Source organism: Capsella rubella, unplaced genomic scaffold, assembly GCF_000375325.1.
Source record: "Capsella rubella cultivar Monte Gargano unplaced genomic scaffold, Caprub1_0 scaffold_6, whole genome shotgun sequence".
In the NCBI taxonomy this organism is placed as follows: domain Eukaryota; kingdom Viridiplantae; phylum Streptophyta; class Magnoliopsida; order Brassicales; family Brassicaceae; genus Capsella; species Capsella rubella.
In genome coordinates, this window is record NW_006238918.1 from 1,377,701 (window position 1) to 1,401,681 (window position 23,981).

Consider the following 23,981-nt stretch of genomic DNA (forward strand, 5'->3'; position numbering starts at 1 on the left):
AACACACAAAACAATTTATTAAAAAAAAAAAAAAAAAAGGTACGGATGGAGATAGGTCAGGTGAGGTCCGTCAGGGTTACTTGACCAAATTAAATAAAAAAAAGCCTCAAAAGGGCCCAAAAGAGCCGTCCGTACGCCTCCTTCTCCAGCCAATTGGGGTTTTCAATTCCTGCGTATTCCTACAACATTTATACAACAACATACATAGTATGTACATACGCAGCTCTCTCTCAGCTACGATGACAGATATTAAAATAATATAAAGCAAAAGAATAAATTCTCCTCCCTTCCTTTTTTATTTATTTATTTTGGTAAACAAAAGAGAAATTATTTCTTCTACTCCGCATTGCTTCCTCCCTCCTCTCTGTCACTCTTTACCTTCGCCGGAAGAAATTGTTTTTCTTTTTTTTTTTGCTTTTTCTTTCCTCTGAGGTAAATAATAAACTCTCCACGACGATTGAAAACTTTCATACTTGCCTCTCTTTTGACTCTAATTATTCGATTCAACATACACACTACTATATTTTGAGGGTTTTTTTTTATTGTCTCTGATGAAATTTCCATGTTTTTGTTTTCTCTGATTTCTATGCCTTTTAAAAAAAAATCTTGTAATGGGGCGTTGGGTAACTGTTTCATTGATTCGATGTTCTTCTTCTCCTTCAATTTTTTTTTTCTTTCACTCTTTTGTCGTGTGGGGTTAGAACAAGAATGGTTGTCGGATTTTCACATATTTGTTTTCACTAAATAAACGTTTTTTTTTTTTTCTTTCTGGGATTGAGGTTTCTGTTTGATAGCTAATAAAAATCGAAACTTTAAAACGTTTACAACTGGGTATAGCTTAAAGTTTTCATTGCTTATTTGCTTAGAGAGCTCTTGCTTCTTGGAGCAGCTTGCTTACTATCTACTATTCCCTAATTAAGGTTTTGAATTGTTGCGTTTTATAGGGATTCCAGAATCATGTCAAGACCTGCTCAGCTTCCTCCTCGTTGCCCGATTCCAAAGAAGCTGTCTTTGAATCCGGTTGCAGATACTTTTTACTCTTCTTCCTCACCCGTTGATTCATACATTGCCCAATACAAGTCTTCTACTCATGATTCCAGGCTCGAGGATCAACCTGCTTGGCTTGATGAGTTGCTCTGTGACAAAACTGATGGGATGCTCACTGGTGGTGGAGGAGGAGGTCCTCTGCGCCGCTCAGCTAGCGACTCTGTTGTGCTTTTGGGTGACATCTCAGCTGACTTTTCTGGCTTTAACCAAAGTGAAGATGAAGAAAGTTTGACTTCTGAACCTTGTGGGGAGTTGGAGTCTGCTTGTTGTGTTTACGGTCCCAACTCTCCAAGAGCAAAGAACAACTCAAGCTTCTCTAACAACCCTATTGTCTCGGCCTTTTCTGATTATGGTTCTCAGAAACCTCCTCAGAACTTGGATAATACGGTGAAAGGGATAGATTTTTCACCTCTTGGTGAAACTGCTTGTGGTTCTATGGGCGTACCAAATGCAAAAAGGTGAGAGAACATTAATCCTCTTACCGAAACATTCTCTAACATCATTACTTTATCTCTGAGAAATTGTCAAGCTTTGGTCCCTTAAGAGTATTCTGTATCGGTTAATGTTACTAATATCCATGTTTTAAGTTTACTCATTGAGCTCTCATGCGGTACCTCTGTATCTAGTTCTAGGTTGTTAGTGAGACGAAGAAATGAATAGGAACTTCCATATCTCTGGTTTACACTTGGCTTTATAGTTAATGATTATTGGCAGATATATACATACATGATATATGTGTGTGTTTGTGTCCACAAGAATGCTCTTAGAATGTCAAGTTTAGTACCTGTACATTATCTTGTTGTGTCGTATGTTGATTGGTTCTTCATTTCTCAACCTTTGCTCTGCCAGGAACCCTGGACAGCGTTCGAGAGTTCGTAAGCTCCAGTACATTGCTGAACTTGAGAGAACGGTAGCCATGTTGCAGGTATAGATTGCATTGAAGTTTGTGTTCTTTCTTAAAAACTAATTGGGTCTAGTCTCCACTGTATTGGTTGTTTTGTCTGTGGATCAATGTAAAAACTACAATGCTGTATATTAGATCCCTGTGGTTGGATACTTAAGTTGTTGGTGTTACAACATAGTATAGATGCACAGGGGTATAACATAATACAGACACCTAGCACACTGTATCTGGTAGTGTAACTAATAGCAATCTCGTTTTCTAGTCAGTGGAAGCGGATCTTTCAGTGAGAGTGGCTTCACTTCTTCAGACACGCGCAACGCTGTCCCTGGAGAATAGCCAGTTGAAGCAGCAGATGGCAATACTGAAGCAGGAAAAGCTCATAAGGGAAGGTAAAAAATACATGACATAAACTACACATTCAAGGAGTCTGAGGTATAGCTTGAGATAGATCCACTGACTCTTGTACCTAAATATTCTGTGTAGGTGAGTATCAGGTACTGAAGAAGGAAGCTCAAAGATTAAAATCTGGATTGGGATACTCAGGGAGCAATAACAGGCTGGTCAGGTCATATTCTGCTGGTTCAAATATAGTTCCAAGGAAAGCTTCGTCCCACTTGGACTGGAATTTGGTAGATCTGACCAAGCTCAATCTCAACTAAAGACAAACCCCTCAACAAGAATAAGTGGCTTAAGGAGTTGACAGTTCTATGTTTGGATAAAGAACAAATCTCTGTCGATTTGTATAAATATGATTTAGGAGTATAAAGTATTCCACTATATTGATCGAAACTCGAGAGAGTATGGGACTTAGTTTGTTTTAGCGAAAATGTTCTGATTTTAGAATTCTAGTTAAGACATTTTAACGGTTGTTACTTCCCTTGTCGTAGCTCATTGTGGTGGTGGCTTTGAATTATGCAAGAGGACGAGCAAAGCGACGTCGTTTCTTTCCTGAAGTTTCTTATTTTTTATATATATTATTCCCTTTATTACCTTAGACACAGAGATATATATTTAATTTTTTTACACACACATATATATATATTTTTTTTAAAGCCAAATGACAAATGTCTTATTTAAAAAAAAACTGAATGTTAATGAAAAAGGTCTGATTACAAATGAAAACCTTAGATATTTGGGTTTTAAACTTTTTATTAATAAAATACATAGATATTTGGGCTTAATATATAGAGAAAAGTCTGATTATTAATAAAAACCATAAATAAGAAAGAAATAAAAAATCTGAAAACTATTATAAATACCTTTGATATTAGGGTCTAATTCTAGTTTTAACCAAAAAAAAAAAAAACTATTAAGAAAACTTCTAGAATATCGATCTCCAATTCATGGATTTTGTTCTGAAACTTGCCGCTTTCATATTCATAATTTATGGAGCTCAATCTAGAGAAACCGTGAGAGATTTGAAATCCGTCAAGGTAAATTGAAAGAAGAATACACACATCCAAATTTTTTTTTTTTTTGTAGATTAATTTATATTATTGATCTCAAAAATAAATTTTCATAGTTAAACAACAATACCATATACGATTGTGTGGATATATATAAACAACCTTCATTGAGTCATCCACTACTCCAAAACCATAAAATTCAGGTATTTTTTCATCAAATTATCTTTTTTCATACATGTTTTTGTTATCTGGTTAACCTTGTTCATTTTGGACTATGTATCTTTGTTGTGTAGAATAACATTTATACTAATGGTTTGGTTTGGTTTGGTTCTCACCTCACTAATTTATTATATACCTATATACTTTTGAGCAGCTTAAACCATCTTTTTCAATCTCTAAATCAAAAAATCAAGTTAAAACTGAAAGTGAAAGAAAGAAAATCATTGAGTGTCCTAGTGAAACTGTTCCCATACTGAGAAGTACAAAAGAATATGTCGCAAATGCTCAATATTGGGCAGAAAAACATTTTAATCCGTTTACCGTCGACAGTCATGGGACACATGTAAGAGATCCACCTAAATTTTTGATTTACAAATATGCAGAATTTTGATAATGTTTATGATAAGATAAACTTATTATGAGTTTCAAAATTTGAAGATTGCTGGAGTTAGATCACAAGGTCAAGGTCCTTATCATGGCTTGGCAGCTTGGATGAGTATACATAATTTGAACATAAGTGGAGACCAAGCTTCGTATGCTAACATATATGTAGGCAGTGGAGTTAACAACAAAGTTAATTTTATCCAAGCTGGTTGGATGGTAAATCCTAATATTGATATTATTCTATTTTAGTTACAACATTCTTAAAATTAAAATTCACTAATCTAATTCATAGGTAAATCCAAAATTATTCGGTGATGGGCGGACATGGAGTTATGGGTTTTGGAAGGTATATCGTCAATTATATACACTTTTCATGTGTTTAATAAAACCATGATTAAGTATGATAATGACAGTTTCCTTCATTGTTATAAATAACACTTATATATGATTTTATTATTTACGACTAAATAATTAACAGGGAGCTAATGGAGCTGGTTGTTACAATACAGTATGCCATGGTTTTGTTCAAGTGTCTAAAACTGATCCTTTAAGTGGACCTTTACCTTATGATCCCAAAGGAGAAAAGGGTATCTACTTTAGTATTGTACAGGTAAAAAACATACTACTTGTTTGTACAATATCAAATCTAACACAGTGAGTTATTAATTTTTGACACTTTTAAATTATATTTATTGAAGGATAAGGATTCAGGAAATTGGTGGATATCAGATGTAAACTATACAGGACCAGATGAACAAATTGGTTATTGGTCAAAAGAGCTGTTTGATCTTATGAGTAATAGTGTGGACATGATCGGAGTTGGAGGAGTAGTTCAAGCTTCTCCTTCTGGTGCTAGCCCTCCAATGGGTAACGGCAATCGACCAACCGGAGATGACAATGCGTCGGCACGGGTCAGAAAACTCGAAATTGTAGATTCTAGTTTTAAGATCCAGGAAAGTGATAAATACAAGTTAGAAAAATTATTAGATAATGATAAATGTTATGGATTAAAAGATGGAAAGAAACCAATCTTGTTCACATATGGTGGACCTGGAGGAGATTCATGTGGAATCTAATATTATAAAATGTATGTATTTTGATTATCTATAGCCCCTAAATAATTTGGATTTCATGTTTCATGTTCAACATCTCAAAATTTTCATGTTTTACCAAAAAGTTCACTTCAACAAACTTAAAATCCTAACAAACGGTCCTCACAAACTTATCATGTACATCATTTAGAATGCGATGTTGTAGACATGTGTATTTGATTAGGACGGAAGACGGGACCAACATTCACTGCTAGCTAGCCTCAAGAATTATCTACTACAAAAGAATTATTTTTGTAGCTTAAGCCTAGTTCATTGGAAAAACTGTAATCAGCCAAATGGTTCTCAACAAGACCCAATGTGAATTTGACAAGCAGAATTCTTCTGACGGCATCATCAATTCGGGTGAAAGAAATTGCTTGCTTTTCACCAGGAACAGAAGATCATTTGAAAAACTTGGTAAAGTTGAACGGGACCATGACCTGCATATCATTTCATTAGCTAAAACAGACATGAGTAATATGTTCCTATCTCAGTCCAGGAATGTCTATGAAGTTTGAAACACAGACCATAATAATTCCAGCTTGAATTGCAGCTCGAAGGGAAGCTGTGTAGTTTGTATGCGATTGTGAGGAAATCTTATGAACTCCTTGCCAATCCGAAATAACAAAAACCTGCACATATCAAAGAGATGATAAGTTGTAACTAGAACTCAAAATAAACTCCTTGTCCTAAGAATTCACACATGCTCTCTAAACACGAGTCTACAAAATACAGCAAGAAAGAGCAATATTCATTCAGAAAGACTACTTCCAGAAGACAGAGATATGAAGAGTACCAGATTTATAACACTTTGGCAGATGGTGAGAACTTATAAGATCCAGAATACAGAATCTTTACTGCAATGCAAGGAGCAAATGTGTATGGAATTTCAGTTGCTCTGACATCGACTGCAGTAGCTGCGCTAACCCTCTTCACCAGATAAGGATCTCTGTGAAACTCATTAGAAAAGAGTTCAGCTTTTAAAGTGACACTCATGAGAATCAATCTCAGATCTGGACGCCGTGGAAAGAAGCTCTTTAACACTATAATTACGAAATCTGCAAAGAAGAAGTGACGGGATAAACAATTATGATACTTGATTTTCAGAAATCTAAACAAACAATAGATATATAGAACACGTACCTTCGGTTAATTCCAGTTTCATCAAATAAAGCTTAAGCATCTCGGCTAACCGTTTCACCAAGAGTTTCTTCTCAGCTGACACTCTTTCTGAAATTTCCATGGCAGACATTCTCCTAGGTTGTCTTCTGAAATGCTCATCGACCAGACTCTATCTCTGATTCCAAAATGTATTGCGGAAGTTGAGTTGTCTTAACACATTCAGGCCCCCCAGATACAACTATTGCCTGAGAATTTTAAAAGTCAAAGACAATAAGATGAATTTCCAATCGCAGTAAAATTCCACCTGGTTCCGAGCAATAGCTTGAAGAAGTCTTTCTTTGTCCACAAATGAAGGCAAAGATTTCCGGAATTCCAGCATCGTCCTTCGCTCAGGAGATTCCAATTATTCAACCAAACAACTATTGCTTAATAAAAAAAAACCTTTGATGAAAAGATAAGAGGCTCGAGGTAAATGTGATTCAGTAATACTTGCCAGGCTCTCTGCATACTTCTCCTCTGATGTACATTTCTTCATAACAGAACCATCCGTATGCTTTCATTTTGGAAGTTCTTCAATCTGTTTAGGAGGTTAAGAACCTTCATTAACCTTTCTTGAGCTTAGCTGCCGTCTATCAAGGTGTTCCTGCAGGAGTCTCTCTACCCTTCTTTCCAAACTCAAAGGAAGTACCACCTGCAAGATGAGATGCATTACAATTTCAATCATTATAATATACAAATATACATTGTGCCTTAAGGTTTTGGTAAAACAAGGGAGGCACTGTTACCTCCTGTTGTGGTAGCTTATCATCCAAATCTGGCCGGTAATTGGGAAGAGGAACCTTGCTTGTGACAATCACTTTTCCGTACATCTCACTGTTAAGTTAGAGCCAAAAATCCAATGAGACAAGAATCAGGTTAGCGCATAGTGCAAGATACGAAGTAGGTTATTGACGAAATAAAGCTCTAGTTTCTATACCTGTACAGTCCCATTCTCTTGACAATATTTGAAATCTTCGCATTACCCTTCAATCCCTTTTGTCTCTGGAAACAATATCTTTTTCGCTATCATTGGCCAACAGAATCTCTAACTTCCACTTCTACTCATCAACATTGGCCACAGAAGATGAAGCCTAAAAACCAGTTCATACCAAGTATCAAATAATTTCCCAAGTAAAAAAAGGATCAAACAGAAACTTATCAAAAAAATATTTGCCAATGTATAAAAAAAAGAAAGCAAATTCAACGTACTTTGTTAATTGGCAGCTGAACCAGACAAGGAAGACGTACTGAGTACAAATGATGATCAGTGTAAGGGAGAAATAAGTTAGGATCTGAAACAATTAAACAATAAAGCTAAACAACTCAGTGTATTTAGGATCTGATACAAATACCTTTTGGACACCATAAGACACAAAGGGCAGAATGATTTAGCTAACACGAAAGCTGGTACCCATTCACCTCCTTTACAGGCTCCACACTTACCTTCAAGAAACATTCCAAACCTAGTGTACGGTGTACCAACCCATAAAAAACATACGTTTAGTTAATTTAAAACAAAGCTTATAACTTACAAGTTCCTGTTATGGGAAGTAGTGTTATTGGACTTTGAGCTCCAATCTATTCCAAAATTAACTTGGCCATGCTGCAGTGATTCAAACAATGATCAGTGTAAAGAAGAAATAAGTTAGGGTCTAATACAATTAGACTATAAAGCTAAAACGAAAGCTGGTACCCATATACCTCCTCTCCAGGCTCCACACGTACCTTCAAGAAACATTCCAAAGTCAGTGTACCAAACTATGTAAAAAACATATGGTTAGTTAATTTAAAATTTCCTCTAAGTGTATCAAAGCTTGAAACTTACAAGTTCCTTTCATAGGAAACAGTGAGGATTTTGTTGGACTTTTAGCTCCAATCTATTACAAACCATGGCCATGCTGCACGGATTCGAACAATGTCACTGTAAGGGAGAATTGAGTTAGGATATGATACAGTTAGACAATAAGGCTTAATAACTCAGTACAATTAGGATCTAATACATTTACCTTTTGACCTCCATAGACCATAGGAAACAAAAGGCAGCCCAATTTAGCTAACACAGGAGTTGCTACTTATTCACCTCCGTTCCAGGCTCCACACATACCTACAAAAAACATTCCAAACTCAGTTTACAAAGAACATATGTTTAGTTAATTTAAAAGAAAGCTTGAAAGTTACAAGTTCTTGTCATGGGAAGCAGTGACGATTTTGTTGGCCTTTGAGCTCCAATCTTTTACAAAAACAACTTGGCCATGCTGCAGTGATTCAAACGATGATTAGTGGAAGGGATAATATATTAAGTTCTGATCTGATACAGTTAGACAATAAAGCTAAATAACTCAGTATATGTAGGATCTGATACATATACCTTTTGGACTACTTAGGACACAAAGGGCAACATGATTTAGCTAACACGAAAGCTGGTACCCATTCACGTCCTTCCAAGACTCCACACGAACCTTCAAGAAACATTCCAAACTTTAGAAAGACATGGTTAGTGAATTTCAAATTTCCTATTAAGTATATCAAAACCTGAACTTGCAAGTTTGTGCCTGTCATGTGAAGCAGTGACGATTTTTATTGGACTTTGAGCTCCAATCTATTACAGAAACAACCTGGCCATGCTGCAACAACAAAAAAGGAAAACCAAAATCTCAATAACATTGAAAAAATAAAAACTTTAAGCAGATTTAACTTACTCTGTAGACAAGGAAGCCGTATTGGGTCGGGACTATCACCAACTGGTAATAAGCAGATTTCCCATAAACGAATTCTAGAGAAGAAGCAACAACACAAGCAGATGTTAACACTAAAAAAAGAAGAATGACATAATGGTTTCACTTTCTATCCTTCTTCTGTGGTTCCATGTAAAGACATAAACAAATTTTGAAAAGAGTTTTAGTGTTACCAAATTTAGAAGTCTGATATTTGCTATCGCCTTTGCGTTAGCATCCTGAATCAGTCAGTATCTCCAGTCTCTATAGATTCGCCAATGTTGAAGAAAACCTCCTGTAACAAGATAATCTGCAGATAGCAAAAACTATAAACTTTTTATATACTAGTGAGTGAGCTTTAAGATTGAAAATGACAAGTAGGTAAGTGCTTACTCAAATATAACCGAGCAGCGAGTAAACCACCACCCACGGAGACCTGGAAAGCTAGAGTAGGAACCAAATGAGCTGAAACGTGATGTATATAAATTCTGGAACTGAAAAAAGAGATAGTCTTTTCAATTGTACACTCCAATTTTGTCATGCTGCAGCAATTCAAATAATTAATGATAATTGTAAGTTGACAATGAACAAATATATCAAAGTAAAGAATTCCCAAAGAAGAGAAAAGAGTGCAGGTTCATTAGTTTCAGATGGAGATTAGAGACAAAAAATTTCACCTTTTGGAGGACATGTAACATCTCCAACTGGTTTTGCGATGATGATATCCACACGGGCCTAAAAGACACATGGCAAAACAATATGTAACAAGACGTTGAAAAAACAAACGAGTAGTGAAAGAAGATGCAACTCAAGTATCGGGAATTACTTACAGGGGATAAAGTGTTGTCCACAGTTATATGATAACTTTACACAAAGCAAGCTTGGTTGTCAATAACTCCACATCTGAATAAAGGATTAACGTTAAACAGGTTAAAACAAAAAAGGGATTTTTAGTCAGTTACAGAGATCAAGAAAAAGGATATCAAATTTACATTCCATCGTAGTTGTTGCTGCGTCATATAGTGCATCATCCCCGATTCTATGAAGAAAGCAACTTCTCCACCCTAGAGGAGAAGTAACATTGAAAAGAAAATAAAAAAAATCAAACTTTAAGCAGATTCAATCAAACTCACTCGGTGAAACGGAACTTGAAGTGAAGCGGACAAAAGACAAGGTAAGGGTTCGTGCTGAGTCGAGACTGTGAAAAACCATCCATAAGTAGAATCAATGACCAATGATGAAGCTTCGTGGGAATAGTAAACATATTTCAACAGAATCCAAAAGACACAAATCAAAAAGACAAACTTTTTAACTCAAATCGTTTCAAATCAAACAACAACTCAGTTAAAAAAATCAAATAGATTCATAGATTTAGAAGAAGGCAACAAAAAGAACATACCTCTGATTTGTTCATATATGTTTACTCTCGTCGCCGTTATGAACCCTCTCTCTTACTAAATTTTTTCTTTACTCTCTGAACTTTTCAGGTGAGAAGAGTGAAGAGTCTCTTCTATGTTTTTTGTGTCAGCGAAGTGGAGACCTCATCTTTATATAGAGGAGAGAACCCACGGTTAAACAATTGTCAGCTTTCTATTTTAGCCATTAGATGAAATATATTTCAGATCCAACGGTGGATAGAGATTTATAAGAAAAAAGGAAAAATATGATCTTTATGAAATTTGGAAATATCTAAAAAAAAGGAAAAACCAAAAGCGTTTTTTCCTTTTTCTTAAATCCACGCGCTTCACCAAATATGGAAATTCGCCTTTTTTTTTTTTTCTTTTCTTTTGACAGCTTCTTTTTAAAATTTTACTATGATTTTGGTATTTTTGCGGTTTATTATTTATTGATGCCATATTCATATTCACCTGTGAAAACTAGTTATCATTTTTTCAAATATAATTTAATGTATATATTTTATTAAATTTGGAAATATCTGAAAAAAGGAAAAACCAAAAACGTTTTTTCCTTTTTTCTTAAATCTACGCGCTTCACCAAATATGGAAATTTGCCTTTTATTTTTTATTTTTCTTCTGACAGCTCCTTTTAAAACTTTTACTATGATTATGGTATATTTACGGTTTTTTTAGATCCAACGGTGGATATAGATTTATAAGAAAAAAGGAAATATATGATCTTTATGAAATTTGGAAATATCTAAAAAAACGAAAAACCAAAAGCGTTTTTTTCCTTTTTCTTAAATCCACGCGCTTCACCAAATATGGAAATTTGCCTCTTTTTTTCTTTTTTTTCTTTTGACAGCTTCTTTTCAAAATTTTACTATGATTTTGATATTTTTGCGGTTTATTATTTATTGGATGCCATATTCATATTCACCAGTGAAAACTATAGTTATCATTTTTTCAAATATAATTTGATGTATATATTTTCAAAAAATATACACATTTAAACGCAAACAATATTAAAAGTTTCAATTATACCCAAAAAGGAAAATTAATATATGTGAAATTGCAAAGAGATTTTGAAATGGAAATCCAGTATATCAGAAGATACATGTGCTTAATAAACTACAAAGATGGAATTCACAATAGAAGAGATGAATATATTTATGAAGACAAAAGAGGTTTAAAAATGAAATTTTAGCCCCGAAGTGATGCACGTGGTACTGCCGGTAATCCCCACTCATCCTCAGCCTGTTTCATCATCATCACAACATCATAAGACTCTTATCAGTATGCAGATCATAATATTGAGTAAAAACATTATCAATGATTTTGTAATGAAACAAAAGGTGGGAATAAAGACTAGACCAGCCTCTACAACTAAAATTAGTGTTCCATTGGAGGATGTCATTTTTTTGAGAATAAAGTTGGAGGAAACTCACTTGAGCTCGTCCAGGTGGAGCTCCTGTATGCCCCACTGGTGGTGCAGGTAAGTTGAGTTCATCAGCAAGATCAGGTTCTTTATCAGGTTGGAGATAGGAAGGCACTCCGTCTGCTTCAGTCTCGTTTCCCATGTCAGCTTCAAGAGCATCAAGCTCTGAAACCACAAATGTCAGCTTCTACCCATCCCCAAGCAGCATAAAGTGGGATTTCTAAGAAAATGAGAAGGGCAGAGCATGAACTTACCGCCCATGAGATCATCTTCGTCGATGTCATCGGGAACATTGTAGCTCCTACCTAGTGTCTCTTGAATTTCAGAACTCTCATCCATTAAGTCCATCATATCATCTTGCAAATTCTGCGTTATACAATACATAAATCATAATATAAAAAAAACAGTATCTAGGAAGCAAAGACAAGAGAGGTTGAATAAGGAACCAAGGTAGTCTAACATACATCTATATCTTGAATCTTGACGGTTTTCATCATTCCTTTCAACTCCTTGTTAGCAGATTTTAGGGCAGTCATCTGCAGATAATAAGAATTATAATTATAAATTATGTACATCAAGAATCACAATACGATTCATATCCAGAAACACATCATGTTTTGTTTCAATGTGTTGTGTTTATTTTTTCCAAGAAGATAAAGAAAGAAACATAATCGATACACATACAGTTTGTTGAGCATCTTTGAGGCCTTCAGCAGCAAATGAAACTTGGTCAAGGTTGAAAGTCTGATTATAGAGCATGTCACGTTGTCCTTCATACCTAAGCAAATATAATAGCAGTTTGGTAATAATCCCAAATCCATGTAAGAAACAAAAGAGATGATCATAAAACACACACACTACACTAGTAGAGTAAGTAATAGGAGATTAAGAAAAAACAACAGACTGACATCTTCTTTTGCTTGAGAACTCTCATAGCACGAGCTTTGATAGCTTCTTGAGCAGGACCAGGTCTAGTCCTCTTGATCTGTTCTTTGTACTTGCAGAGCTCAGCATCAAGCCTCTTCACTTTATCTTCCACTGAATCTCCTCTTTTATTGATCTGAAATCAAATAAAAAAACAAAAAAAACTGGGGAATCAACACACACCAAGTAGTAGTAGTAACTAGTAAGCTATTATTAAAAGTAGTTTAATCCGAACTCCCAAAGCTAAAAATCAATAAAACCTATAAGTTTGAACCCGAAACAAATCCTTAATTCTCCACATTCTACAAACCGAATTCGAGAAAAAGGAAGCTCTAGATCAAAGCTGAGGGAAAACAATCAAAAAAGAAAGGAGAGAGAGAGGAGGAACCCGATCAGAGGCATCTTGGATAGACGGTGGAGGCTCTTTGTTGTTCTTCGCACCAAAGATTCTCTTCATCTTTCTCCTTACAACAACTAATCTCCGCTTAAGTTCAGATGATAGATGATCTACGACAGAACACAAAGCCTTCTCGATGACAAATCACAAATCGATTAAAATCGGACAAAGGTCTTTTTTTTTGCTTAGAATTTCGTATTTATCGATTTCCTTTTAACTTTATTGTTAATATCTTGTTCTTTCTATACAGATTATTATTTTTCTATTATTTTCGCTAGTCTTTTTCTTGTTGGTCAACCCTTATTTTCGCTAGTCTAATATCACCCTAAATAACATGAATATATCCACAATACGAGTTAAACAAATTTTTTGATAATTTCAATTGCACTAACGTATAAGTTCCCAATAAGGTGAATTCAAAATCTCCAGTTCAGGTGTCACCACAAACTTAAATATGTGAAGTTTCACAAGTTGAACTCGCAGGAAGAGCTTCACAAACAAATATCAAGTTTATTATATCTGCCAATAGCTTAGTTTTACTTTTTTTTTTTTTTTTTGCTATGGATCATCCCAATAACTTTTAAGATATACAATTACCGAAATCATAATAATACCTCTGGACATAATCCTAATTACATTACTGGAGTTAGGAGAGGAAGAAAAAGACTGTTCTGTATCTCCAAAGAAGACATTTTATGAACATCAAATTAGCCAGAAAACATTAAATACAAAAGGGGTTATGATCACCAAAATTCACAGAAAATGAAACTCTTGTTTCTCTCTATACACTTCTCTTTAAACTTTCACCCCCAAAAGCTCAGCCATTTCGCAACCAAACCCACCACTATTGCTGAATTGGCTCGCCAATGACCAAGCCACTGTCACAGACACTGCAGCTCCAGACACCGTTTCTTCGGTTCCAGAGGATTCAATCACATTATTTGGTTGAAGGTGTTTGGTGTAGTGAAGCTCGATTTGAAGACGGTGATGCAACGATGAAACCAGTCCTTTCTTCATATCAGCTTTAACTTGCTGTATCGGAATCGCGGCCAGAAAGCTCTTTATATACTCCCTACATGACTCTTTACCTCTACACACTACTACTTCTTGCTCATCTGAATCTTTTGATCTCTCCGACTGCTCTGACTTGTTCTTACCACCACCTTGTTTCTGGTTTTCTAGGCTGGCTTTGTTGTCCTTGGCGGGTGCTAGTCTTTGTATCTCTGCATCTTTGTCAAATTTCAAGACATACGCTTGGTTGCAACCCTCATACAGCCTCTCTCCAAGCGTGTCTATGATGTAATAAGCATCATGCTTCACGAGGAGTACAAAGAAATGGTCATTCCAGCTCACAATGTATATCACAGGTTCGCTTGCCGCCTCTTCTGGTTCTTGTTTCATGATCTCTTCCCAGATACTGTCAAAGGACATTACATCTTTGAGAAAATCTAGACTAGCGTCTTCCTTTCCTTCTTCTTCCTCTGATTTCTCTGGATGGAAAAACCCGATGAATGACTTCTCAGGGGCTACACAGATGGGTCTGATTTTTGCCTGGAGAACTGTCTCGAGATCAAAATGCTTGTCTGGAAACCGTTCCCGGTATTCCTCGTTTTCGCACATATTTCTCCACTCGGAGGATCCTTCTCTGATAAGACTGTCAAACTCTGACCTTGTCGGGATTATGTCTCTGTTGGATCCTAACCAATGTGCCATCACTGCAACTAAGGCTGTGCAGGCGCTTTCTCCAGCAGCTCTCTCGCTTCTCTGATCGATTGATGCAAGAAATACTTGAGCCGTGAGTTTCATCCGCCCATCACGGCTTATAATTTCTTTGGTTTCCCAACTACCAACAACGAAATCATCATCACCAAACTGGGATAATGGTTTCATGACTGAATCATCAGACCTATACCACTGCAAGAGAATCAATCAAGAGTTAGAAACAATAAAATGATGAACACCAAAAAATATATAAACAAATTTAGTCAATGTATTTACATCAGAGTTAGACTCATCGGATGAACTCAGTTGTCTGCGGTCAAAATCGATATCATCACCACCTTCTTCAAGACAGTCCTTTTTAAGTAGAGGTTCGCCTTTCTGTTTAGGAGATCTAAAACTGAGTTTTCTCTTCTTCCAAGATAACATTCTCTTCTTAGACATTTGTCCTTTCGCTTGCTCCAAGATTACTACATCATTTGAAACCTCATCACCGCAATGTCTGGTCTCTGCTAATGGACTGCGGTGGCTGTAATATATCAAATCCTCGTCTTCAGGGTTAGTATCAGTATGAAATGAGCCTCTAGCCCAATTAGCATATCGAAGTGTTTTGTAATTAACCGGATCAGCTACGCCACTTTCATTCTCTTTGTTCTCTTCTGATTCATCCGCAGCATCACCTTCATCTAGAGAATCTGTATCAAGAGGATAAGCAGAGTCAGAATCAAGATTTCTGTCTGGACTCTTTCCTTCACTTCCGCTTCCGCTGCTTCCATCTTTATCACCCTCCTTTTCCGATGCCTGGGGATTAGACATGCAATGGTTGAAGGACTTCATCTTTCTCAGGCCTACTTTTACAACAGACTCGGCTTTCTCAGCCTCTGTAGAAAGGGGAGACCATAGAACAGGAAGAGCAGATCTTTGTCTTTCAGGCAATGATTCTTTAAGGGAAAACTGAAGCGAGATCTGCAACATGATAAGTTAAAACTTGCAGTTAGAGAAATGAAACAACAGTAAACTCAGAGGACTATTTAATAAGGAAATCACAAGACGTACATGAAGACATGGACTTCGAACAGATGACGAGCCACAATTCTTCAGAGGAACTTTGACTTGAACATCATCTTCTTTCATCAATGAAAAGTATTCTGCAATGTTCAGTGATGCCTTTCCAAAGCTACGAACTTTCTCCTTGGATCCTTGATTCAGTCCCTACATAACAGCCGATCCAAACACTTCCATTTAGATTGTGAACACAACACATACACAAAACCTAAATGCCCAATCAATATCATAGACTAATATGTTCCACAAAATCTCCAGAATGAATAAAAAAAATCCCCAATTTTACATTGGAGCTAAACTACAGAGGACCTAAGCAAAGGTAGAACCTTTATATAGACCCTGATCATTCACCAGACATCAGAGTCAAAAATCACAGTCAACGATACCAAAGGAAGATAAGATGAGAGAGTGAGAGAGAGAGAGGGAGACTAACATTGAAGACAGTGAAAGAAACGATCCATGGAAGAAAGGCTCCTTCCTTGTAAACAGAGAATTCACAAACCCTCTTGAACTCTTCGTTCCACTCAACGACGCCGTCGCCGCGAAACCCACCTTCTTCGGTTAAATTCCGTACGACGGAGCGTTTGAGAGTAACCGATTTAGGTCCTTTCCACTTGATCTCAACCACAGGTCTCTTCCTCGTAGACCCACCTCGCTGACTCTGATCATTATCATCGCCATCGCCATCAGAATCCAACAAACCCTCCATCTTGTGGACAACGACGATCACGTCGAATTTGACGGCGAAGAGCGGAGGCCACGGTGGCCACCGCATGATCTGTTTCATTTTCACCACCATTGAATACAATACAAGTGGCTACAAAAGCCTAAAGATTTGGGATAAGGACGAATCTTAGGAAAAAGGGTACTGGAGTAATCGAGATTTACGGAGGAAAGAATCGGATTTTAAGAGATGGGCGTCAAGGATTTGGTGGACGCGGTGTGATTCAGACGCAAAATATTTGAAATTTGAAGATAGAGATAGAGAGAGAAAGAGAGACAGAGAGTATAGAGAGAAGGAACTCTGCGTTTGGCTGGCTCTTTTAATAGTCAACCCTTATAGAGAGAGAGAAGGACGGCGATATAAAATTGGTGATTAATAGAATTATAGTAATACATTAAGATTAATTATTTAATTATACTAGTATATTATATACTGTATGTTTGACAAAATAAATTATTTCTTTAATAATAGTTTAAGAAAATAATTGTTTTTGAGAGCAGGTGAAGAACACAGAGGATGTAGCATACGTCTTTTTGTATCCACGTTCGAGGTGCAAAAAGTCTTCTTGGTTGTTTTAAATTAATTGATGTAATTGTATTTTGAGGAATTAATCCAATCTTTTTTTATTTCAACCCAGATTCTAGGGTTAAATGTAATTAAGATTTAAATTGTAGATAAACCTACCCAATAAATTCTATAACTAGTAGAAACGGCCATTAATTTTTATGAGCGAAGTTGGATTTTTTATGGCTGAATTTAGTAGTTTATGACTTTATGTTATATCTGCTGTATTTATTTGCATACAGTTATTTAAAGCTACCAGAATTATTACTTTTGACTATCTATATATAATTTTTTTAATATAAAAAAAAAACTTATTGTCAACTATTATTGATCAGTAGGTTTTGACTAGATTCTCTAATAATTTTGTTTCCACAATGTTCTTTAAATTGCAGCCAGTATTATGTATGCATCTATAATAGACTCTAGAGAGGCTCTTTAAATCTTGATCACAAACTCACAAAACATGACTTTTAATATGCGCCAATTAATAATTTTCGACACATCTTATCCGTCATATGAAATTGTGTTCTGTTCCTAATCAGAATTCACCAAATTCTCTGAAAAATTAGTAATGGTTCAAATAAGGATCCGAACCTGAATTCAGTATATATTTTTTAAATGTTAGTTAATTAGAGATCATATAGGCTAATAGTAAAATATTGTGTCCCATCCATGTGAAAGATAAGGTTTTTAATGTTCATGAAGGATGATCATACTCTGTTTAGGTGTTTAAAGTGTAAGAAAAAGTTAGGTATGTCCTAATATACATAGATTTTTAAGCTATTAATTAAGTCCTAACCATATGTCATTGCCTTAACAGTCCCTACACTAATTAACTCATGCTCCTAGGATCCTTGAATTTCTTGCTTTTTTACTTCTTCTGTAATCAGAAAATAAATTAACATTTTACAAATCAGTTCTTTTGTGATGTCTAATTACTTTGACGTTCCTTAAGAGTTAACTAATAAACACGTACACTCTTTATTTTAAAATTTTAATTATGATTTTCTAATAAAAAAAAGTAGAATGATGAACTTACTTTAAACAAGAACCAACATATATGCTTTAGAAGAATTAGAACCAACACACAAATAAAACTTTATGATACAGTTGTTAATCATGATCACGTTTTTGTGGACTGAAGAAATTAGGAAGTTTAAAAGAGGGATAGAGACGCAGTTTTGATAGAGACAGTTTTTAAATAAAACAAAGATAAAACAAAATAAAAAGTCGTATCCCCAAAAAATATGCGCACTTTTTTTTTTTTTTTTTATGTCAACAACATACATACGCACTAAATTTAAATTTTATTATTGGAGAAATAATAATAAGTTTGATTGTGATACCCACTTCTATATCATTTTCCGGCAAATACTTAATACTTAATTAAGAAGAACAAAGTAAGCTTAGTATTCATATCAAAAAAATAATTATGTAAAATGAAAAATAAAGACCTCCAAATTAAATACGTGTTTAGAGATTAGGAAGTTTGGTGGCTATTATTTTCAGTGACCAGTCTTAGCCATCTGTACATTACCTCATTAGTTAGTTTTATTTCAGCAAGAATCAGTAATTATAACTCAGACCACAAATTTATTAGAATTCGGTTGGGTTATTTTATTTCTCTGGTATTGTTGGAATTAGTGGAATATGTCAAGATTAGTAGTGTTTTTGTTTTTTTGTAAAGGTATGTCTTTGACAACAAAAAAACTACGTTGTAACTTGCAAGTTCCAATGCAAATAAACAACCCTCCACATCACATATTATTATGCATGTCCACTCGTTACCTTTGTTGCAAAATACGGTGTGGGTGAGTATTCCTCCACTACCACTGACTTGTTTTTCTATGATTCGTAAATTTATTGGCCTTATTTATATTTGGTCAATATTATGATCAGGATACTGAAAATATACCGACAAGAAGAGCGTTTGTAAAGCTCTTATTGGTGGGTAACAGATGTAAACGTCAACGCACCAGATATACATATTGGTTACTGGCCAAGAGAACTGTTTGATCTTATAGATGTTCATGTGGATATGGTCGGAGTTGGAGGAGTAGTCCAAGCTTCCCCGTCCGGCAAAAGTCCACCGATGGGTAATGGTCATCTACCATCTGGAGATGAAAATGAGTCGGCACGCGTTAAACTCCTTGAAATCGTAGACTCTAAATTTAAAGTTAAGGGAAGTGACAAATATAAGTTGGAAAAACTATTAGACAACAACAAATGTTATGGTTTAAAAGATGGCAAAAAACGTGGTTGGTTCAAAGATCCCATTTTGTTCACATATCGGGGACCTGGAGGAGATTCTTGTGGAATCTAGTATTTACAATATGGAAGTTATTAGAACAAAACATTCGGACTTTTATGTTTTATGTTCAGTTATTTGAATCTTGTATGATTGTATGACGTTGTTCCTAAGCCAACACGCATCGAGATATACACTTCAACAAGATATGGCTGCTTTTTATTATTCTCTTTGTTTTGCTTTCAGATCATAACTATTTGTGTTTCGGGTCACTGCAATCACCAAGATGTCCACCGTGGAGAGTATCGTTAGACTTGTTTTAACCCCTGAGTCATTGTGAAACTAGAACGCTCTGCTAGAATGTTAGAAGAAGACTATATATGCTCAAGAAGTACACATTACAACAAAGTTTTCAAAACAAGTCTAAGACGACAAAAACCTCATCCAAAAGATTGAGAATCCAAAAGAGGGCAAAAGAGAATCTTGGCTGTGCATTTGTCTTCAACAAATCATCATATCTTATCAGAAATCTCTTTGTCTTGGCTTTAGTTTTGTACTTTTAAATAGACTGAAACTAGAGTTTAAGAGCAATGCTAAAGCTTTTCTCTAGACCCATCTTCACAGGACCTCCTGTGATGCTTCCTTTTTGCATCATAGCCACAAACTCGTTGTAGTCTATTCGCCCGTCCTGCAAACAACAATACAGTTGTTGAAGAATTTCTCATAGGTTCCAAAATATCAATCCAAAACCGAGTTTCAACATTTGGTTTACTTCCTTGTTTCTCAGGAACGAGAGATTCTACTATTCCTCTACGTTTAACAAGAATCATACTCAATCAGCCGAGTCATTCAGAGAGAAGATAAATGATAAATTTGAAAGGAAAGTGTAATTCTCACTAATTTTAACAATGCAAGGATTTAAAAGGATCATATACGGGAGATTCCTATGAACGAAGTAGTATACAATTCATTCAAATCTGATCACTATTGAGAAGTATTTAAGTCATATGAGAATTGGGATGAGCTGATAAAGGTGTAAAGGAGCTTACATTGTCTTGATCAACGTCGCGCATCAGTTCTTCAATGCGGACATCCTCAACGCCAAACTCCTCACAAGCTTGTTGAAGCTCGTCTGGGGTGATATAGCCGCTCCCATCTTTGTCAAAGTATGTAAAGGCTGCAAACAAATGGTCCTCTCTCTCTATTTTGTTTAGATGCAATGTTGCAGCTATGAACTCTTTGTAGTCTATTGTTCCACTGTTGTCCACATCAGCCTGAATTATATACACATGAAAGAGATACCATATTAATTGGAAATCCTAGCAAAAACACAGGAGTATATAACCAGAACCAGCAGAGTAATTTTTGGATTATAACAAGCCCATTTCATAATGATAGTTAGTGAAGACACTGGATTAAAAAGATTTGCAAGTATATGAGGACCTTCATTCTCGAATTACAAACTAGCAAGGGGGCTAAAACTTACAGCTTGCATCAAGTCGAGAATTTCAGACTCTTTAAGATTCGCCCCTACTCGTTTTAGTCCTGCTTTCAGTTCTTCAAAAGTTATCTGACCACTCTTGTCCGCATCTATCATATTAAACATTTCTTTCAACCCAGCTATTTCTTCTTCGGATAAGCTCTCAGCAATGACCTGCAAGAAAGAAGAAAAAGAGAAACTTAATCTGCATCGTCTCTTTCTTTCCACAAAAAAAAAGAAGACAAAGCAACTATCTTATGTTTATCACAGTAACTTGTTCTCATACGGATTTATTTATGTTCAGCATTGAAAAGCCGCTTACTCTAAGAGCCATTTTCTTGAACTTGTTCATTGCAGAAAATTGCTTCATACGGCTCAGAACAGCAGAATCCAGAGGTTTGTCTGGAGCCACACCATCGACTTGTACCCATGGATGACCTGGGAGGGCGCACAACTTCATAAGAAATGAGACAGTGGCACAAATGAACTGTACATGATTTGTACCCATGTTTTTGGAAACTCCATTACTAATTTATGTACGACCAGTGAAATCTATGCTCAAAGGAATTAGTAGAAAGAGAACCGCAACACTCTACTGGAAGAGGAAGGTTTCAGATCAAAATAACTTACATAATACTTGGTGGGCAGTTAACCTTCTCTTGGGATCCCTAACAAGCATTTTCCTCACTAAGTCTTTTGCACTTTCAGATATGCTCGGCCAAGGATCTGATGAAAAGTCAAGATCACCGTGGAGGACCTGTTCGAAGATACCTTGTTCGGTTTCTGAATGCTCAAAAAAAAAAAAGAACAAAGATTTTGTTCAGAGCCTAATAAGGACAGATGACAAGTCTCTTATCTATATATAATAAACAAAATTCTTACCAGCCCAGAATGGAGGAACTCCACTTAACAGAATGTACACAATCACTCCAGCACTCCAGACATCAGCTTCAGGACCATAACGCTTTCGAAGAACTTCCGGAGCAACATAATATGGGCTACCAACAACATCTGTAAAAATATCGTCTGCAAAGAGGAAGGAATTGATTTCAAAAATCATTGAACGACAAGAATCATGCCATACAATTTAAAAGACCAAATCTCGAAACTGAATGGTTTAAGATGAGTAACATTGAATGCAAACCTGGCTTAAAGAACATTGAGAGTCCAAAATCAATTGTCTTCAAGAGGGAATCTTCGTGTTTACTGACAAACAGAAAATTCTCAGGCTTTAGGTCTCGATGCATAACACCAAGAGAATGGCAAGCCTCAACAACCCCAACTATGGTTCTAGTGAGCTCAGCCGCTTTCCTCTCTGTGTAGTGACCACGTTGAATGATCCTGTCAAAAAGCTCGCCACCTGCACAACACTCCATTACAAGGTGCACCGCCACAATGTCCTCATAAGCTCCTTTAATGGATATGACGTTTGGGTGACCAGCCAAGTGATGCATTATCTGAATTTCCCTTCTCACATCCTCAACGTCCTCATCAGTCAAGAGCTTCCTCTTAGCAATTGACTTGCACGCAAACTCCTTCCCTGTAGTCTTCTCCACACATAAAAAAGTCGTCCCAAACTGCCCTTGTCCGAGTTTCCTTCCCAACGAATAGAATTCCTTGAAGTTTTCAGTCTTCCTTTGCAACACTGACTCAGTCCTAAGCCCTGCACTTGACACTCTTTTCATGTGTTTAGGCTTCTTAGGTTTAGCTGGGTGATCAGCTTTTGCCTCCTGCTTAGTCTCTGACTTGGTCTCCGGCTTGGTCTCTGGTTTGGTCTCTGGTTTGGGCTCAGGTTTGGGCTCAGGTATTGTCTCCTCTTGCACTTCAGGCTTGCTTTCAGGTCGAATCTCTCTGTCCTTGGTCTCGATATTAGTTCCTGACTTTGGCATTGTGACCTGTTCAGGAGGTTTATTCTGGACATCATCAGAGAATGGAGATCGAAGCTCTCCTGAAACAGGTTCACTTGCAATATCTCCATTGCTCATGGAAGCCGAATCATCTCCATCTCTTGGCCGCCACATTGCAGCCGAAACAGATTGCAAGAAGCCATTTCTGCTAGGTCCAACACAAGTATTACCCATCCAAATACAACTCCAAAGCTTCTCTTAATCTCTTTCACCAAAAAATAGCATCAAGATCTGATCACAGCACCCTAAAAACAATCTAATCTCATTCCTAAAGTCAAATCCTTCATATCCTAAGACTTTTAGTCATTGAACACCATCAGACATCAGACAAAAGCTGGACTGGTGAACCTTACTTTGGGTCGAGACGACCAAGTAAACAGCACAGAACTTATAACGAGGTGAAATATAGCAAGAAAGATGAAAAGGGTATCGGAAAAATCGTGACTTGAAACGAACCCAGAAAAGAGAAGGATGCAATGAAGCGAAGCAACCCAAGCACACAGAGAGTAGAGAAAACACGCCTAGACAAGAAAAAAGACAGAGAGAGGGAGATCTGAAGAAGAGTAGAGAGAAAGAATGAGAAAATAAATTGGGTTGGGTGGGAAAATAAAGGGATAGTTTAATAGCACTACACTTGCATAAACCGTAGGGACATTTGATAATTTAATGAGAGAGTTAAGGCTCTATAGAAGAAGACGATGAAGATGAAGAAGAAGAAGATTGAACCAGTTTGAGAAACGCGTTTCTTCTCTCCTCTTCCTCTTTTGTTTTGATTATCTATCGCCGCCGAGTTTTGCGCTGCGATTTGTCTTAACTCTCTTTTTAATTAGTCTTGTCTTTTTGTTTTGTTTTGTTTTTGCAAGTCCACCCTTTTCAATCTTGGCAACGCAGTCGTCGAATCATTTTTTTCAAGGAATGGTTTTTAATTACAGTTAAATATTTAACTTCGGGATTTATTAAGAGTTGGATGACAAAAACTTGTCATCTTTCTCGAGTCCTTGTTAGTTTTTAAATGGATCCATTATTTATTGTTTATGAAAGATAAAACCCGCAAGTAAAATAGTATGCAACAAAACCCATACTATAAAGAGCAGACAATTAATTAAATAAAACATCCATATTTTGGTTTATCCGAGAATTGAGGCTTTGTGTTGGGATTACAAATGAGATGGCTTGTTGGTAATTGTGCAGG

At 36.2% G+C, this 23,981-nt stretch overlaps 5 protein-coding genes and 1 long non-coding RNA gene across 28 annotated transcripts; 2 read left to right on the forward strand and 4 right to left on the reverse strand.

Moving 5' to 3' along the window:
• Window positions 1-326: 326 nt before the first annotated feature.
• Window positions 327-2,942, forward strand: LOC17883563 (basic leucine zipper 19). 2 transcript variants are annotated; one of them, XM_006288231.2, is made up of 5 exons: window positions 327-432; window positions 945-1,505; window positions 1,897-1,972; window positions 2,214-2,340; window positions 2,435-2,904. In XM_006288231.2, exons 2-5 carry the CDS (start codon window positions 958-960, stop codon window positions 2,608-2,610), a joined length of 927 nt encoding a protein of 308 aa, XP_006288293.1. In that variant the 5' UTR covers window positions 327-432; window positions 945-957; the 3' UTR covers window positions 2,611-2,904. The 2 variants fall into 2 exon arrangements, with proteins under 2 accessions (XP_006288293.1, XP_023636906.1); XM_023781138.1 differs by lacking the exon at window positions 327-432 and adding an exon at window positions 538-831 and having other exon boundaries at window positions 2,435-2,942.
• A 309-nt stretch (window positions 2,943-3,251) lies between these two features.
• On the forward strand, window positions 3,252-5,097 carry LOC17882785. Its single transcript, XM_006289323.2, has 7 exons — window positions 3,252-3,384; window positions 3,474-3,560; window positions 3,731-3,919; window positions 4,015-4,176; window positions 4,253-4,306; window positions 4,439-4,570; window positions 4,659-5,097. The coding sequence occupies exons 1-7, from the start codon at window positions 3,295-3,297 to the stop codon at window positions 5,034-5,036; spliced, it is 1,092 nt and encodes a 363-aa protein (XP_006289385.1). The 5' UTR covers window positions 3,252-3,294; the 3' UTR covers window positions 5,037-5,097.
• A 61-nt stretch (window positions 5,098-5,158) lies between these two features.
• On the reverse strand, window positions 5,159-10,434 carry LOC17881170. Of its 22 annotated transcripts, none has more exons than XR_002833241.1 (23): window positions 10,326-10,434; window positions 9,919-10,124; window positions 9,757-9,829; window positions 9,604-9,661; window positions 9,320-9,468; window positions 9,121-9,236; window positions 8,912-8,985; window positions 8,745-8,836; window positions 8,581-8,671; window positions 8,391-8,467; window positions 8,219-8,316; window positions 8,038-8,133; window positions 7,914-7,937; window positions 7,745-7,815; window positions 7,565-7,655; window positions 7,422-7,459; window positions 7,150-7,303; window positions 6,959-7,046; window positions 6,478-6,864; window positions 6,195-6,348; window positions 5,848-6,109; window positions 5,579-5,683; window positions 5,159-5,491 (listed from the first exon to the last, which is right to left on the reverse strand). It is a non-coding gene; the product is annotated as an uncharacterized LOC17881170 (long non-coding RNA). The 22 variants fall into 22 exon arrangements; XR_002833239.1 differs by having other exon boundaries at window positions 6,195-6,864; window positions 9,121-9,252; window positions 9,320-9,362; window positions 9,452-9,468; window positions 10,326-10,433; XR_002833238.1 differs by having other exon boundaries at window positions 6,195-6,864; window positions 9,121-9,252; window positions 9,320-9,370; window positions 9,452-9,468; window positions 10,326-10,433.
• A 912-nt stretch (window positions 10,435-11,346) lies between these two features.
• LOC17882443 (vacuolar protein sorting-associated protein 60.2) lies at window positions 11,347-13,281 on the reverse strand. Its single transcript, XM_006288511.2, has 7 exons — window positions 13,074-13,281; window positions 12,670-12,821; window positions 12,446-12,539; window positions 12,226-12,297; window positions 12,016-12,127; window positions 11,772-11,926; window positions 11,347-11,580 (listed from the first exon to the last, which is right to left on the reverse strand). The coding sequence occupies exons 1-7, from the start codon at window positions 13,140-13,142 to the stop codon at window positions 11,527-11,529; spliced, it is 708 nt and encodes a 235-aa protein (XP_006288573.1). The 5' UTR covers window positions 13,143-13,281; the 3' UTR covers window positions 11,347-11,526.
• A 375-nt stretch (window positions 13,282-13,656) lies between these two features.
• On the reverse strand, window positions 13,657-16,876 carry LOC17882674. The gene is made up of 4 exons (XM_006287048.2): window positions 16,300-16,876; window positions 15,858-16,013; window positions 15,081-15,767; window positions 13,657-14,996 (listed from the first exon to the last, which is right to left on the reverse strand). Exons 1-4 carry the CDS (start codon window positions 16,663-16,665, stop codon window positions 13,878-13,880), a joined length of 2,328 nt encoding a protein of 775 aa, XP_006287110.1. The 5' UTR covers window positions 16,666-16,876; the 3' UTR covers window positions 13,657-13,877.
• A 2,887-nt stretch (window positions 16,877-19,763) lies between these two features.
• LOC17882380 (calcium-dependent protein kinase 1) lies at window positions 19,764-23,577 on the reverse strand. Its single transcript, XM_006287224.2, has 7 exons — window positions 22,027-23,577; window positions 21,765-21,908; window positions 21,513-21,665; window positions 21,205-21,320; window positions 20,889-21,056; window positions 20,452-20,676; window positions 19,764-20,090 (listed from the first exon to the last, which is right to left on the reverse strand). The coding sequence occupies exons 1-7, from the start codon at window positions 22,961-22,963 to the stop codon at window positions 19,977-19,979; spliced, it is 1,857 nt and encodes a 618-aa protein (XP_006287286.1). The 5' UTR covers window positions 22,964-23,577; the 3' UTR covers window positions 19,764-19,976.
• Window positions 23,578-23,981: the final 404 nt, after the last annotated feature.

Bases quoted from the DNA above. Each gene is read 5' to 3' on its own strand.
- LOC17883563 (XM_006288231.2), top strand. From the start codon at position 958: ATGTCAAGACCTGCTCAGCTTCCTCCTCGTTGCCCGATTCCAAAGAAG. The intron at 1,973-2,213 runs GTATAGATTGCA...CTCGTTTTCTAG, and splicing joins GAACGGTAGCCATGTTGCAG to TCAGTGGAAGCGGATCTTTC. The intron at 2,341-2,434 runs GTAAAAAATACA...TATTCTGTGTAG, and splicing joins GGAAAAGCTCATAAGGGAAG to GTGAGTATCAGGTACTGAAG.
- LOC17882785 (XM_006289323.2), top strand. From the start codon at position 3,295: ATGGATTTTGTTCTGAAACTTGCCGCTTTCATATTCATAATTTATGGA. The intron at 3,385-3,473 runs GTAAATTGAAAG...AAATTTTCATAG, and splicing joins GAGATTTGAAATCCGTCAAG to TTAAACAACAATACCATATA. The intron at 4,307-4,438 runs GTATATCGTCAA...AATAATTAACAG, and splicing joins GGAGTTATGGGTTTTGGAAG to GGAGCTAATGGAGCTGGTTG.
- LOC17882443 (XM_006288511.2), bottom strand. From the start codon at position 13,142: ATGAAGAGAATCTTTGGTGCGAAGAACAACAAAGAGCCTCCACCGTCT. The intron at 12,540-12,669 runs GTCAGTCTGTTG...ATATTTGCTTAG, and splicing joins GTTCTCAAGCAAAAGAAGAT to GTATGAAGGACAACGTGACA. The intron at 12,298-12,445 runs GTATGTGTATCG...TATTATCTGCAG, and splicing joins TCAAAGATGCTCAACAAACT to ATGACTGCCCTAAAATCTGC.
- LOC17882674 (XM_006287048.2), bottom strand. From the start codon at position 16,665: ATGGTGGTGAAAATGAAACAGATCATGCGGTGGCCACCGTGGCCTCCG. The intron at 15,768-15,857 runs GTACGTCTTGTG...ATCATGTTGCAG, and splicing joins TTCGAAGTCCATGTCTTCAT to ATCTCGCTTCAGTTTTCCCT. The intron at 14,997-15,080 runs GTAAATACATTG...ATTCTCTTGCAG, and splicing joins CCGATGAGTCTAACTCTGAT to TGGTATAGGTCTGATGATTC.
- LOC17882380 (XM_006287224.2), bottom strand. From the start codon at position 22,963: ATGGGTAATACTTGTGTTGGACCTAGCAGAAATGGCTTCTTGCAATCT. The intron at 21,909-22,026 runs GTTTGCATTCAA...TCCTCTTTGCAG, and splicing joins CTCAATGTTCTTTAAGCCAG to ACGATATTTTTACAGATGTT. The intron at 21,666-21,764 runs GTAAGAATTTTG...TTGAGCATTCAG, and splicing joins AGTTCCTCCATTCTGGGCTG to AAACCGAACAAGGTATCTTC.